Source organism: Taudactylus pleione, unplaced genomic scaffold (genome assembly GCF_031769625.1).
Source record: "Taudactylus pleione unplaced genomic scaffold, aTauple2 ptg000520l, whole genome shotgun sequence".
NCBI lineage: Eukaryota > Metazoa > Chordata > Amphibia > Anura > Myobatrachidae > Taudactylus > Taudactylus pleione.
The window spans coordinates 11,045,087-11,062,568 of NW_028284922.1; the positions used below are offsets into that span (position 1 = coordinate 11,045,087).

The 17,482-nt window shown below is 44.7% G+C and overlaps 1 protein-coding gene across 1 annotated transcript in view; it reads right to left on the minus strand.

Annotated features, from left to right (window-relative positions):
- Positions 1 to 17,482, minus strand: part of LOC148501365 (ADP-ribosyl cyclase/cyclic ADP-ribose hydrolase 2-like) — a 100,060-nt gene that overhangs the window by 30,795 nt on the left and 51,783 nt on the right. Inside the window, exon 2 of the mRNA XM_088450605.1 lies at positions 4,407 to 4,607. Within this exon, the coding sequence (XP_088306731.1) occupies positions 4,407 to 4,582 (176 nt within the window). The 5' untranslated portion in view covers positions 4,583 to 4,607. The remainder of the gene's footprint in view (positions 1 to 4,406; positions 4,608 to 17,482) is intronic.

Consider the following 17,482-nt stretch of genomic DNA (forward strand, 5'->3'; position numbering starts at 1 on the left):
GGCTTCCCACACATCATAGGGGTTGTGGATGGTACTCACATACCACTTCAGCCTCCAGCACGGCTGGAGGCAATATTTAGAAACAGGAAACACTATCACTCCCTGAATGTAATGGTGGTATGTGATGCCTCCCTCCAGATCCTGTCCCTGAATGCTAAATTACCAGGAAGTGCACATGACTCCTTCGTCATCCGGCAATCAGGGATATGGCAGAAATTAACCAACCTACAAGCTGGTGATGCGTGGCTTCTGGGTAAGTGGAGACCTTTAGTACATAACAATGTTAAGCTTGATACACAGTGTTCCTGATGTGGTCTATTTTTGTTCACAGGAGACAGTGGATACCCTTGCATGTCCTGGCTGCTCACTCCTTATTTGGCTCCCACACCAGGGCCACAAAGTGCGTATAATTCCGCACTTACAGCCACCAGGCAAGTGGTGGAGCGCTGTATCGGCCTTTTAAAAGGCCGATTCAGATGCCTCCACCGCTCTGGTGGCGAGCTCATGTATGTGCCGGATATGGTGTCGAAAATTGTGGTCCTGTGTGGGATATTTCACAACATTGCCATAAGGAGTGGTGTCCCAATGCAGCCAGAGGATGCCTTACCTGAGGATGGCCCCCCCGAGGTTGGTCGAAGGTCAGTATGTGGGGGGGCCATACGCGATGATGTGGTGGCCAGATTTTTTAGGTAAGTTTGTTCAAAACTCCAGTGTTTATACCTAATGTGTTTGTTTTTTTTGGCAAACATCTAATTTTTTTATAATTTTCTCACCATCTTCTGTTTGTTCACATAATCTTTGGCACTCCAACGCTCACTACTTCCTGCTACCCTTACCAAACCTGGATCTGGTCCTTTTGGGCATATATTCTGGAACCCATATCGCAACGCCATGTTTGTGGAATCATGTTGGCATGGTCCTTCGTCAACCAGTTCTTGATTTTGTGTTTTTATTTATTTTTTTCTTGGTATGTGTTGTATTTGAAATTATCACTGTGTATTTTTTTTGGGAGTGACCACTTTGTTTTCTCTGTTATGTGGTGAATAAATGTTTGAAGAGTGAAATGGTCTTCCTTTTTTGGGACGTTAACAGCAAGTGTAACCAGGTTAACACAAGTTACATTTGACTAAGGGGTAAACCAGTACTGACGCCAGTTGAGCAAAACTGAAATATGTTTTCAGCTTTCCAATCCACACCAAAAGGAAGCCTGGCCCAACCTTGGGATTTGTAAGATTGGCCTAAGCAGCTTGCGCACCAAGTAGGAACCTGGAAAATGTAGAAATCTGAAATTGACACTACACCCAAAAAGGGAAATTACATTGTTACTGTTATGTGTTTCTGGTGTCTGTTTGACATACAAAGACAAAACACAATCTAACTTTTAAAAAAGGGAAATCCTTGCAGGAACTTATGTCAGGCTAAACTATCTTGGTTTTGGTTTTTAAAAATGAGCCACAACGTATATTTGTCTTTAAAAATTTATTTGGCAAATACAACAAAAAAAAAAAAACTAATGCCGAAGGAGGCCAGACAGCCGGTCGAGGGCCACCAGAAGGCCGATTACATGGTGGCGCATCTGCCCCACAACATCCGCCACCTCTTGCCGACGCCTCTGTTCCTCTGTGGGTGAGAAAAGTGTGTGGGTTAATACAACAATAGGGACTCCACAGAAAAACATTAAAAAAAAAAAAAATCACTCCTAAACCCAAAAACATAAATAAAAAGGGTGGGCTGGCAAAAATACAAGGCCTAGGTACAAATTCCCACAGGTATGATATGTGTATGCTTAAATCACCAGGAAGAGGTAAAGGCAAACCTTCACAATCAACAAAAGTCAAGCCACAAAAACACGAAGAAAGGCACGACACATGATTACATACAAACAGTTTGTGCTTTTAAAAAAAATAATAAAAAACATACCGGGAAACAAATCGGGAGCTCCGGCAAAACCTCCATGATCCTCCTCGGAGGATCCGTCATTCCCCAAAGAATGGGGCGGAGTTATGCTGGACTCCGGGGAGGGGGTAATTGGAAGAGGGGTGGGTGGAGGAGAGGGGGAAGTGGGACGGAGGGGAAGGAGGCCCGACATTTCCGGGAGAGGGTCTGGGAAGGATGGGGAGGAGTGGGGAATAGGCGAAAGATTTGGGGTGGAGTGTTGGCTGGGGGTTGGGGAGAGTGGGCGGGAACGCCGACGTTGACGGCGGAGTCTTGGCTGTCCCCCTAAAATATGTCAAATAAATTGCGTTTAGTTTATGGACAAATCCGGGCAAACAAACAAAAAATAAAAAAGAAAAAAGAAATAAAACCAAAAAAAATAGCAGTAGAATTAAAAATTCATAAAAAGAGGGAAAACATGCACACGCAGATATGAGTACAAATAATAAATAGAACAGACAGGAAAACATGCACACGCAGATATGAGTACAAATAATAAATAGAACAGACAGGAAAACATGCACACGCAGATATGAGTACAAATAATAAATAGAACTGACAGGAAAACATGCACACGCAGATATGAGTACAAATAATAAATAGAACAGACAGGAAAACATGCACACGCAGATATGAGTACAAATAATAAATAGAACAGACAGGAAAACATGCAGACACAGATATGAGTACAAATAATAAATAGAACAGACAGGAAAACATGCACACGCAGATATGAGTACAAATAATAAATAGAACAGACAGGAAAACATGCACACGCAGATATGAGTACAAATAATAAATAGAACAGACAGGAAAACATGCACACGCAGATATGAGTACAAATAATAAATAGAACAGACAGGAAAACATGCACACGCAGATATGAGTACAAATAATAAATAGAACAGACAGGAAAACATGCAGACGCAGATATGAGTACAAATAATAAATAGAACAGACAGGAAAACATGCACACGCAGATATGAGTACAAATAATAAATAGAACAGACAGGAAAACATGCACACGCAGATATGAGTACAAATAATAAATAGAACAGACAGGAAAACATGCAGACGCAGATATGAGTACAAATAATAAATAGAACAGACAGGAAAACATGCACACGCAGATATGAGTACAAATAATAAATAGAACAGACAGGAAAACATGCACACGCAGTTTGCCCCACAAACACAAACATTAAAACCACAATACATAACACTTACTTGCCAGGATCTGCATGCGAAAGCATGCCAGCAAGCGGGGCGTTCGCCGTTGCAGGTCGGACCACCTGCGCTCCAGCTGCCCGATGTTGCGGCGTGATCCGAAGGACCGCAGGCGGGACCGTACCTCCGCATACGCGGAGCGCTTCTGCCGGTTGGTCATGGGTTCTGGCTGGCTGGTGATCCGGCGATCCATGACCTCCGTAAGCACCAGCAGCTCACGCCTGGTGAATGCGGAGGCTCTCATGATGGCAATGGTGTTTTTCTTAAAAATCATTTTTGATAAAGTGTGTAAAAATTTTCTGATTGGCTAATGTATTTTGGAAATTAACAGGAGCAATTTTATTGGTTAGTGTATGAGTCATGTGTTCGACAGGGCCAGAAATCTCTGGAGAGTTAGGATAGGCTTGATGCAGTGACATGCGTAAGCAAATTTAAATAAAGAAATGAACCCAGGGAAATATGCGGGGATACACAGCAATAGTACAATTGTTTAATTGTGGTTCACATGTTTTTTAAACAATAAAAGCGAATGTTTCATCCGTACGTATTCTGCGGGTAAACACAAACACAGACAAGAGTAAAGTTTCTTGCATTGTGTTGAAAAAAAACAAACAATTAAGCTAATTGATACATTGATTGGCATGATACGATTGATGGAGGTAGGCAGAATAAAGGAGCAGGTAATCGACATCTGACAAGGCCACTTCCTGTTTATACTTGTGCGTGCGTTCCTTTCAAGCCATTTCGGGGATGTACGCTCGCTATTTCGTACGCTCGTTAGTTAGAGGAGGGGTCGTCAGAGTTTAGGGAGGAATTTTAGATGCGAACGAAAATACGAGCGAGCCATTGAATTTAAATATTTTTGTACGTACGCCTAACGTACGTGCGCCCGCTTGCGTGCGGCTCTGAATGAGGGCCTTAGGTCCTTAGGAGGGTAGACAAAGACTTTTGGGCCACTGTGCTTCAAGGTCCTGCAGTAATCACAACCCCTGCATTGGCTGTAGTTCTGCCACTAGGTGGCGGATATCCTGGAAATATACAGGTATATCAATCACAGGCCTGTGCATGTATAAAACTACAATATCACCTAGACTTACTGTATATGGTTGGTTACACATTATAAGGCACTGCAGAGAGCTTTATAAACATACAGTATTATCATTTAACCACTCATCTGGAATTTAATATTTGCTTTCACATTACTTTCTATCTAATAGATATCATTCAGAAATTAGAGCACTTACCCCACAGAAGGATTCACTGTTTCAATATAATCAAAACACCTGCCAATTATAATGTCCTCCAGGTTGGCGGTTGTACCTGGTCCGCTCCATTCCTTTCCTGCAACTACTGGTAACTGTACAAGATGGAATGTACTAAGCAGCAGGACCTCGGGGATTAGGTGATAGATATGCATCATCGGCAACACATCGAGCTGAAACAACCTGTACAAATTAAAACCCAGAATGATATACACAATATAAATAATTATCTATTTCACTATGTTTCACACAAGTAAAATGGCCTCTAGAACTATGCTGGCAACAAATAATATGCAGCGATGTTCCCGCTGTTCTGCGATTCGTGCATCTTAGATTTTCAGGATATTTGTATTGTTTTTATATCCTATGTTGCAGATGTTACGGTTTCCAGAAATACTTGTGGGTTAGGAATTCAGTCAATTATTTTATTTAGACTGCCAATGCTGAAGATAAAAATAAGGTGCAGCACTCCATCAAAATATGCTGAGGGGGAGCAAAATAATAAATATAGTATACTGTGTAATATTTTCTAGACAAATACATTGCAAAGTTCTATGATGTAATACACACAGGCATGCCAGATATATTCGTAAGTGGGGCTGAACCTGGCATACGAACAGGGTAATCCCTTCTTCGCCGCATAAATCACAGTTTATAATATGAGAAAATACATTGAGGCGAATTCTGAGTCAGATGAAAAGTGCTAGTTTTTTGCGTGAAGCTGTGGAAGCCTGATTTACTAACTTATGCTAAGGCAGAGGTTCCCAAACGTGGTCCTCAAGGCACCTCAACAGTTCATGTTTTAGAGATTTCCATGGTTGAGCACAGGTAGTTAAATAAAATTGACTGAGGTACTAATTAAGCCATCTGTTGCCAAGCATGGATATCCTAAAAACATGGACTGTTAGGGTGTCTTGAGAAGCCTCTGTGCTAATGTAAATTTCCATAGGGCTAATGCCAGGATTCATGTACTCTTTTCCGTCCACAGCTGGAATTATCCTCATCAGTACCCCGCACGTGCACCAACCCCATGTTAGGTGCAAGAGACCCGTCAGAAACAGACTGCCCTTCCCCAAACGCATGACACAGAATAGCATAGAACTCTAGCTACGTGCCCATGATACTCCCACAAGGCAGAACATAGTACGGCATCTTTTCCGTATGTTTGAATTATCTTCGCTCTGAAATGCCCATTTCATGCAAAGACAGATCTGGCAAAGATCTGAACCAATCAAAATCAGATAGAGATGCACAAAAAATGCTTAAATGTGCTTCTGTGCATGCGTGCTAAATCTCACTATTTCTGTCTAAAAAGAGAAGCTGCATTATGTTGCTGAAACAGCATATCCACATAGATTACATAAAATATACTGTATTAGCATGCAGGGGCCTTTCTACAGAGGAGGGGGCCCGTGTGCAGTCTCCAACGGGCCCCTTCCTCTCCCTCCGGCGACCGGCGGCGCACTGAGCTTTGTGTGGCCAGCGCCGCACTTATAGACTCTGGGCACTAGATTGTGCTGGGAGTCTATAGCGCGTTGCGCAAGTCACCGGAAAAATGGCCGCGCCGAAGTGGGACTCCGGAAAGGTAAGTATACTGTGGGTACAGGTTGAACGGTGCGGGGCTCCCCTGGACCCGGAACACCCTGCACCCATTATAGATACGCCCCTGTTAGCATACCATGGCCGGCACAATGCAGTCCCCGGGGTAAGCATTGCAGGGTGCCCTCTGGCTATAGAGGCGCCCTCCCTGCTGCTTGCTTTATTAGAGCCTTTATAGCTGCACTTGCTGCTCGGCTGTGCTAGTTACAGATGGGGCAGTAGTGTCATGGGCGCGCCTGTCAGGGCAAAACTAAGGGCTGGTCCAGATTGCAGACCACCCATTAGCCAGATCGCTGATCTGCCTGAATTTAAATGTAATTTATGTCTACGGCCGCCCTGTCAGGAACTGATTTAATTGCCCGCCCATGAGCTGGAGGAGCTAGTGCATTCCCTTGCATTGTTAAGTTGTTATATGCAGCACCACTGCCAGCAATAGCATGTAGACTGGCAGTTTACACATGCGACGTACATGATGTCATGCGTGTACCCGCTCAGTGTGTGGTATGCTGTGCCCAAGAAGAGGAGTACAGAGGAGGACCCGCCGAACAGTGAGTGAGACAGAGATAGCTGGCATCTGCCTGTCCCTGACGTAGGTAAGAAGGACGCAAATTTATAGTTTGCATGGGGGCACCGAATGCCCTAGCACTGGCCCTGCATAGGACCGAAGCATAGGAGCACAGCCGGCCGCACAGGTATTGCTGCTGTCCTTAATAAATATGAGGGAAATAGTTTCCTCATGCAAAGTAGGGGTGATCCTCTGCAAAGGCCATCACTGACGATGGCTATTGCATTCTCCGAAGAGTGGCAAATAAGGATAATCCCTAAAGATTTTCGATAAATCTAGTTAAAGATCTATGGGCCTGATTCAGACCCACTCGCGAGCGGCTGTCCGCTCGCAAGTGGGTCGATGGTCTGCACTGAGCATGCGCACGACGGAGGGAGCTCCGTCGTGCGCATGCGCCAGACACGAAGAGCGAAGGACTTTCCTTCGCTCGTTGTGTCCGATCAAAGGGGGCGTGCTGTCAATGTTGATTGACAGCATGCCCCCTTTGGTGGGCGTGCCGGGGGCGTGCCTCCCTGACGGGGGCGTTCCCACGGGAACGCCTCCCGTCAGAAGCCGGCCCACTGACATCACTAGTGATGTCAGTGGGAGTGATTTTGGCTCTGATAGAGCCAAAATCACTCCGGAGCTTGCGGTTGAAAACCTCAACCGCAGGCTCCGGCTCGCAATTTCGATGGTCGCGATGGTCACGACCACCGCGGCCATCAAAATGCACGCTCGTATAGCCTGTGGGTGGTGACCCACAGCTATATGAGCGTCCAGGAGGACGCTCCATGAAAATGGAGCCCGGCCCTCATTCAGAGCGTGCGCTCTGCTCAGAGCGTACGGCTCTGAATGAGGGCCTATATTACTTTCCCAATTTTCTTCTGCATTAAATGCAGACATTGTGTTCCCACGTGAATGTGAAAGATCAATGCTGCACCATCCATTGGTCATTTTAAATCCCAAACCAGGTGTGTAACAAAGGACGATGAACTGCTACAATAATCTCCACCCTGAGACTAAAGCATGATACCACTGCCCAATGGGTGATGGCAGCATGTGGAGGAGGTGTAGCCAACTTGAGGGTGAAATGGGTAGGTGGGTCTCCAGATGAACGGCCTTCATAGCCAGCCTCCAGATACCCTCCTGTGCTGGGTGATGCATTGAATTTTAAAACCTGTATAAAAATTGTATTGCTAAGTCCTGCTAAATTATGTATGTACTATAATTCACTGCTTTGCATGACTTCCTGGGGAAATACTAAAAGGGATGACAGCTATAGTCAGTCTGTAAAAGCAATAACAATTGAATGTAATAGTAGCAAATTACAGTTTTATGTATATTCTATTCCCAATCCTATAAACTCCACACACTTCTTGCTAAAATACTTGGTCATATTTTCAAATACACGTGGAGTGACATGGAGTGACAGCTGTTTTATTGGATATTGTAGTTGTAATTCAATTTGTAATATCTCAACCTACCTGTATTTCAATAATATTCTCAGCCCATCTCATCCTCCTCTGGCTGTTCCACATTTTTTGAAGGCAACTGGCATCAAACACACCCCTACCAGGGCCGTAACTAGGGTAGTGCGACCAGTGCCATGGCACAGGGCACAGCAGGGCAGGGGGCGCTGTTTGGTGCTGTCAGTTTTCCTGTTTATTATCATTCTCACTTGTAGCTTCCTCTTCTTTTATCCCCAGCATCTCCTGGCAGCCCCTATCTCTTCCCTGGCCCTTCCCCATGAGGCCATGGCCCCTTTTCAGGTGCACTATCTTATGTCCCTATTTAAAAAATGGAAAGTGGGCACCAATGGTCTCCCTGGCACAGGGCACCAAAAAGTCTAGTTACGGCTCTGACCAGTACCACAGGTCTAGGTTACAAACTCATACTCCCAACATGACCCTCTCCAGGAGGGACACAATGCTCTGGTCCTGGACTTCCCTGGTAAGAGGTGGGGCTGCAGCACAGTTCAAAAGTCAAATAGGGGAGCCACACCAACTGTCATTTCACACACTGCCAAACATCACTGGCTGGGACTCACTGGCAGTTGGTGTGACTCCCCTATTTGAATTTTGGACTGTACTGCAGCCCCACCCCTGGAGCCGCCACCAATCATAAATTACCAGGGAAGTCCAGGACCAGAGCATTGTGTCTCCTGGAGAGGGTCATGTTGGGAGGTATGCAGATGCATAGACAGATGCACAGACACACACAGTGCACAGATAATACATATCACTGCTGTGTGTAATGATTACATTTCTGCTCATCCCAATTATGTGTATTGATTTACTGACATGTAGTAATCACATTGTATTTACTATTAACCCCCAATACCCTGCCTGAGATACATGGCAGTGCCCCCCTGCCAGGGCACCTAGTGATGTCATAGTGGCAGCTGATGATGTCACTATTGGAGGTGTGATGGGTATAATAAGGCAGCTGGATGCTTCCTGTGTCATATCTGATATTGCTGGACTAGTGACAGTACAGATATTTTTCTTCTCATTTCTGAGTGGATACAATGATTTTGCGATGAAGAAGGCAGGAAATAACCATCCTAAAGATCATCAAATGACTGTAAGTATCTCTTATATAGCCACCATGGACTCACTGTATTACTGATGGGTAATGATAATAGGTCACTGTTAAATGATTTAATATAAGTTCAGGGTAGAGATAGATACATTAGTTATAAATAATCATTTTTCTCTGCATTTATACTATGTACTATGGAGTATTAATTTGTGTTTTGCTTAGTAGCTTTCCAGACTTTCTAACTATTATGTAAGGTTCTGATTTCAAATTATCTAAAATAAAAGCAAAAATATTGTGAAATGCTGTTATACAAAGGGAAGTGCATCTATATCACTGTTTTGCTTTGCTTTATATTAGTGGTTTTTGTTTTTGCCACTATGGGGAAAATTCCATTGGTCTGAAAAAAAATTTTTTTTCAAATTTGAGTGTTAAAAAAAAAATAAAATTGGCCCATTATTGATTAGCCGTCCAGTTATCAATCATTAATTCTGTATGGGTGTTAATACAACCATTCTTTCGGGACCCCTTGAGCAGGTGAAAAGTTGGTAAAAACCCGTATTTTAAGGTTAAAATGTCGGGACTTGGGCCCTCATTCAGAGCCGTATGCTCTGAGCAGAGCGCACGCTCTGAATGAGGGCCGCCCTCCATGAAAATGGAGCGTCCTCCTGGACGCTCGTATAGCTGTGGGTCACCACCCACAGCCTATACGAGCGTGCATTTTGATGGCCGCGATGGTCGTGACCATCGTGACCATCGAAACTGCGAGCCGGAGCCTGCGGTTGAGGTTTTCAACCGCAAGCTCCGGAGTGATTTTGGCTCTATCAGAGCCAAAATCACTCCCACTGACATCACTAGTGATGTCAGTGGGCCGGCTTCTGACGGGAGGCGTTCCCGTGGGAACGCCCCCGTCAGGGAGGCACGCCCCCGGCACGCCCACCAAAGGGGGCGTGCTGTCAATCAACATCGACAGCACGCCCCCTTTGATCAGACACAACGAGCGAAGGACTTTCCTTCGCTCATCGCGTCTGGCGCATGCGCACGACAGAGCTCCCTCCATCGTGCGCATGCTCAGTGCATAACATCGACCCACTTGCGAGCGGACAGCCGCTCGCGAGTGGGCCTGAATCAGCCCTTGGTTCAGTACCACTGGGACACCCTCCTTCACTTTTTGGAATTGTACAACTGGCTCCAGCGGTAAAATAGTCCTTTATTTATTACACATAACCAAGTCAGACCAAGACAATTATCTTTTCTTTCAGAACAGAATAGGCTGGTTTGGGAGATTACCTTGGTATTAATAATCCTGTATTGTTCTTATGTATGTTTCATTATTTCACAGGTCGCTCTGCGCATCCGTCCATTTAATAGGACAGAGGCTAAGAGCAGCGCCCGATGCATTATACACCAGCTCGGGCCGCAGGTAAGAAAATGCTAATAACATTATTTTAGTTTAAACAACTGAATTAGTTTAACATTTAACACAGTTAATTATAAAATAGATTTTTTTACCAATACATTATTCTTACATTTATTTTGTTTATAATTTTTCACTTAGATATATATACAATGTTTATAAATATGATAAAAAGAAAATGTTTTGCTTTGTGTATCAGAGGTTGAACGCTGTCCCCATATACCCATAAGCAATTTAGAGTAATAACCAGTGCCATGTGTTACCTCTCTGTGCACAAGAAATGGGGAAATCAAGGACTGTGCATATGCTGGGCGTGCTGCAAAACACCATTGCAGGGCTCCTAAGCTGCTCCTTAGGGATGGCCATCGACCATTCATGATTCATAATCATCGATGGTTTATGGCCGATGTTGAATGTTTTTTCCCATCGAAGGGGGAGAACCAGATGGTCTCCCTCCATCGATGGAAAAACATAACCGAATAGTCATTATTATTTTTTTTTTTCAAGGTGATGGGACACTGAGCATAGCTCCACCCCCTGACACCCACAAAGCCATGCCCCCCGGTTCTGATTAGCCCACGGTCCAGTCAGCCATGGAAAAGGGATGACCATCATTTGATGAAGCCATAGATGTCATCCATTGCATAGTTGATTACCATCGACGGCCACTTTATAATTTACCATTGATGGTAACCATACCGATGGCCATCCCTACTGCTCCTCCCTCTTACTAACCAATTGAATATGTCTCATATAGCGATGTGACCCCACAGACCAATAGGAAGTGGTGATCTCTTTCATTATGGCTTCCTATTGGTCTGCGTGGTCATGCAGCACCTGCTTTTTGCTATATCCTATGAAGTTAGTATGAGGAGAAGATGTGTCTATGTTTATACTGCAGAGGCCGGATAACATCTTCCATCTCACCCTATCTGCCCAATCCAGGGCTCTCGGTTCAGTAGGGATATTTGTCATGCACATATTTTATGGACAGTAACTTATGGGCATTTCCCTTTAATAAAGAGGGTATGCTAAGACTTGTAGTTACACAATTGGGGGCAACCCACTTGAGGCACAATCCAATAAGTTATTATATGTCTCACAGTTGGACAGACCCCCAGGCTTATGAGTTAGACCATTCTGTGTCTTAACGGCCTAAGAACCAGTGACTAGAAGAGTTTATAAAGATATCAGCAAAATGTTCCTGGAAACCGTGCTGAGATGCTGATAAATATGACTCTGTACTCCCAGATCACACTCCCATATGTGACTTTGCTTTCATCCATTACTATAAACGGGACTTAAGATCTTCTGCTCCAGCTGCAGAGGTGCTTGTAGGGCCTGGTGACATATAATGAACATGTGTCTTCTCTTTCCTTACAGACAGTACTACTGCAGGACCCTGGCGAGGATCCTGATGACGTCCTGCGTTGCTGCAGGACCAGGGAAAGGACGTTCACCTTTAATAAGGTGTTTGATCAAGCAGCTACCCAGGTGATTGTAATCCTGAACTATTTACAAAGAATAATACAAGTTAATAATATATATAATACAGTATTCAGGAACATCTTATGAGATGAGGGTTCCTGTATGCAGTCTCTGAACGGGTCCCCCTCCAAACCATTGTACGCATGGTGTAGTCTCTGGTACTAGAGCCTATTGTGCAGACATACTATATATCTCTGGGAAAATGGTGCCACAATGTAGATTTTTTTGAGGCAGCTGCATGGTAAGTACATACAATGGGTGTATGGAGTGCGGTGTGGGCCCCCCTGGATTCAGGTGCCCATGTGCACCACACACCCTACACCCATTATACATATGGCAGCGCTGCTCATACTGCATCTTGTAAGGGAGTAGAATAGTGCATGAGAACAATTTATCATCATATGTGACTGTAGCATCAGCCAGTAATGCCTATACAGCTGTCATTTCTCCTTATTCACTATAGGGCATAATGTTACATTATTTTCATTATTGCTTATGTATCATCAATAAATATGTCTCATTTTAGGAGCATGTCTATCAGTCCACAATGAAGAACTTAGTGGATGATATCATCTCGGGGTACAGTGCTGCTATATTTGCATACGGCCCTACAGGTAATATTAATGTTATTAATACATAAGTCTAATTGTTTATATTGTATATGTAAAAGTAGGAGCTGGTGAAATGAGTGGTGGTAAAACATCTGGACCATCTGTATTGTTAGTAATTGTGAGCTAGTAGTTTCCTTATGGGCTGTGCGATTATCTAGGTGGTTCCAGAAAGTGAGGCGTTAGGTACATGGCACAATCCGGGTCTGAGCACTGAATACTCAGTATAGTGATGACAGATACAGGATAATAGATGAACATTTGAACTGAAACCATCCAATAAGGGCACAAGTCATAGTTCTTAATGATAACTCTTCTATTTGGGGCATGGTAATAGCATGAGAATGGTGACAAGTGTGGTAGTGCTGGTAAAATTGCATTGGATCACATAACTATGTCACAATGTTGTTCTGTGTTGAATAAAAAGCTCTCAATGTGCATATATTAGATTTTTATATAGCATCTTAATTGATGTTTACATTGTAATGGTTACATTGTCAGCTTGTGATAGGCTGTAGTTACCACTGCTTCTAACTCTCACTGACCAGGGAATAGGTGCACCTATCACCAAATGTGGAGGCAGCGTTTTATGGGCAGAAAAAATATACAATAGTGCACAGTCTACCCATTCACTAACAAGCGGTGACATCCCTGAGAGAGTGACCTGATGAGCAGCATCTTGATGAATATTGGCTTAGTCGCATGATGTCTGTCACTGTTCATTACTGACATGACACATTGTATAATTACATATCTGCCATTCTTGCTTGTAACGTCAGTGAGTGTATGCCTAATACATTTATATTTGTCACAGGCACCGGGAAGACCTTTACTATGATGGGCAATGGCCATGAGCCCGGAGTGATATTTCGCACTCTGAAAGATCTATATAAGACCATCGAGGTGCAGAGAGGGCAGAATAAATTCTCTGTTTCATTGTCCTATGCTGAGGTAAATATGTGAGGAACATGTGACATATGTTGTTATTATTATTATTATTATTATTATTATTATTAACATTATTATAATTAATTATTATTATTAACCTTTATATATAGATGCAGCATTTTATGGGCAGATAGCATAGAGGCAGTTAGAGATACGAGTGAGAAGAGAGGGGGAAAGGTCAGGGGAGGAGAGGTAGATCTGAGTATCATCAGCATAGAGATTATATTGGAAGCCAAAAGAGAATTTATAGAGGGAGAATAAGAGGGGTCCAAGAACAGAACATTGGGGGATACCTACTGTTAGTGGGGGGAGTGGAGTCATGAGAGGAGACAGAGAAGGAGCAGTCAGAGAGGTAGGAGGACAGCCAGGAGAGGGCAGTGTCCATGGGAGTGAAGGATTTGCAGGAGAAGAGGGTGGTCCTCAGTGTCAAAAGCATCAGAGAAGTCGAGGAGCATGAAGCATGAGCAGAGAGTAATGGCCCTTGGACTTGGCAGCAAGGAGGTCATTACTGATTTTTGTCAGAGCAGTTTCAGTGGAGTGGAAAGTATGAAAGCCAGACTGAAATGGGTCACGCAGGGAGTGGGAGGAAATAAAGCTGGTAATGTGGTTGTAAACAATACACTCAAGGAATCTGTGGGCAAAAGGGAGGAGATAGAGAGTGCTAGGATCAAAGGTAGGTTGTTTAATAATGGGGGTAATAAGGGCATGCTCGAGTGTAGAGTGGACAGTGCCAGATGAGAGGGAGAGATTGAGGAGTGGGCAAGATGGGAACAGGCAGAAGGAGAGAGTATTTAAAATAATTTTATTTTATCTGCAATCACTGTATCTGTGTACACTATATGAAACATTAGTCACAAAACAGTGTGCCCACTCTCTAGTTTACCAGTTGCTTCCCTATGCAGCGCAGGTGTTTCATTATACATATACTTATTATATGAAACATGCCACTTAAGCATTTTTTAATTGTGTAAAAATAGGGTAATGCAACTTTATAATATACTAATAACACTATCAATCCACATCTCTACACCATCTCTGTTATTGTGCGCTATACACACTTATTACACCTGACATACCGGTACACCTGCAGCAAATGCTGTATTTCAGCTGGATGCATCTTGAGATGATTCTGGCTCAACAAATGCATGAAATAAGCTTTTTATGTGTCCTCCTTATGTACATTCTGCACAAATATGTGGCCAACTGTAAATGATCCCCCTACATATAATAACATGTAATAACATGTAATTGGTCATAACTAACAATCACCAGGCTCCGTAACAAAGTTTGAGGGGGCAACTGAGAATCTATAATCTGCTTTTTTGAGAATGTATGGGGACTGATGCAGAAGTGAAAGCTAAGATGAGCCCCTGCCATGTATTTACTGGCCCCGAAAAAGCTTTTCTTAATGATATGCAGCATCTGGAGTAAATGTGGATTACACACTTGTCGTGCTTGTATTGCAGAGAGTGATTATTCCTTCATTACATTTGCAGGTCTACAGTGAAACCGTTCGGGATCTGCTAAGACCGTCCTCTGGATGTTTGAACCTTAGAGAGGATCCGTACGGCAACACCAGGATAGAAGGGATTGCTGAGTTCTTCCCCAGCAGCCCTGAGGAGGTGACTATTATTAGTCTGTGCTACCCTTATGCAGTATGCATGCTCCACCACTAATCATCCCTGTCTATATTATTATTATTATTATTATTATTATTATTATTATTATCATATTTTATTTATAAGGCACCACAAGGGTTCTGCAGCACTGAACAAGGGGGATACAAATGACAATAGGTTATATAAGTACAGACTAATATAAACAGTGTTGCTGTCTGAAAAGAACCTATTAATGTATGAATGAGTAAGCAGAGCCCATGACTATGTGGTCGCTGGTGTAATGATCCTGCTGTAGCTATAACACATGGGCAAGTATAACTGTATGAGTTGTTCTGTGTAACCACAAGAGTGTTGGTGCATCTATATTACTTTCTTTTTCAGGCCATCGCATTACTGACTAAAGGGAATAAGCGCCGCTCTAAGGCAGCCACAGCTGCCAATAAGAACTCATCCCGCTCCCATGCTGTTGTACAAGTCACCGTAAAGCAGACGAGCAATGATAGAGTGTGCACGGGCCGGCTGTACATGGTAGACCTGGCGGGATCAGAGCGCGCATGCCAGGTAACACTTGTATTTTACATATCATTATCATTTCTTTGTATTTCCCCTGCAATGCCAAAGAGGTAAATATCGTTAGTTTGGTATCCTCCTGCAGTGTTCATGCTTCACCACTAGTTGTCACTGGGCCTGATTCAGCAAGGATCACAACTATAATTACGCACGCAATCAGCCGATTGTTGCGTTCTGCGCATGCATCGCAGTGTGCGGGCGCAAACACTCCACTGCGATCGGGACTGTGATCGCAGTGACAAAGCATGCCATGAGGTTAGCAATTCCTGAGTAAGGTTGTGAGGGGCGGGTGCGGTGCAATGCCTGCTGCCGTGCAGGTGTACGTCTGTTACCTACCTTGCGTCGCACCCTCTCACCTTCAGGCCGTGTGTTGAGCAGACGGTCCTGGAACCTCCGAATAGAACACGGACACGATGACCTAGGGGGAAGGAGACGAGGTGAGTACCGTCCTTCCTCACGTCGACCGACGCGCCCTACTGAACCGGGGGATAAATTCAGGTTTTAAGTGAAGATCATCATTGGCACTTTTGGCCTCAGATCCCGAATTTTCACCTATCGGTACTCACGCACCAGGTGAAGATCCGTCCTTGCACCGGGTTGCAAGGTTCACCGTCCGCCCAGAAGGAAGGAGATAGGTAGTGACAAACAAACAGGGAGAGACAGTACACACAGATATTTCTCACCGTGTCCACTCTTGCTCTTCATCCGCTCACTCGCCTACAGGTCCCTGTAAGGAGATACACAACACAGCCGTGCAGGGCCTAAACCTATGTCAAGCAACTACACATACTAAAACGGCATCACCCTCAACCTACAGTGTGTGTAGTGCGACAGATATAACAAAACTAAACATTTGCCCTGCACGGAACACCAAACACAGACTAAATACACAAGAGCAAAACACAGTGCTGTCCCTTTAAATGTCTGCTACCTATCCAGAGCTGGCCAGCTCCTCTTCTCGGTGACTGGGGAAACCACTACCTCATGGGTGGAAGCCGTACAGCTCTCCACCACTGCTCACACCTCTAATCATCTATGCGGGGGCTACCTAATGGGCTCAGGGCCCTGGACCTAACGCCCAGGGTCTTACCAGCGGCTCAGGGCTTATGCCTGCCTACTGTGGGGTACTCAAGGGACTTGGGCCTACTGCCCAGAGTCCCGCTCTATTTTGCAGCTCAGGCCTAGTGGCCTGCCTAACGGTGGGCTCTGGTAGTGGCCTGGGCCTAATGTCCAGACCACTTTTATTGGGGCTCAGATATAGGGCCTAGTGCCCTCCTGTATGGGTACAGGCCTACGCCTGGTTTATGGCCACGGGCCTAGTGCCCGCCTACTCGATCATTTAGTGGCCTGGGCCTAGTACCCAGGCCACTCACACCTTATTACGGGCCAATCCTTTTATAGGGCCTAATGCCCACTATAGTGCCCCGGGCCTTGTGCCCGCCTACTTACCCACGGGCCTAGTGCCCGACAACGCTCCACGGGCCTAACGCCCGACAATCCTGGTGGTCTAGGGAGGGGGTATATGGTGGGCCTCACGGAGGGCCTACCTGCTACGTTGGAAGAGGCTGCGGGGGGGAGCTTCGTGACGCTCTTTCACTTCCCACCCCCGCAGTCCTCTCCGGTCCTCAGCCGCATTCTTCTGCCGCTGGCCCGTCCTGGCCAGCGGCGCCGCCTCTTCTTCTCTTCCTCCAGCCACCGCCCCTGTTGCCGCGCCGATCTTCCACTCT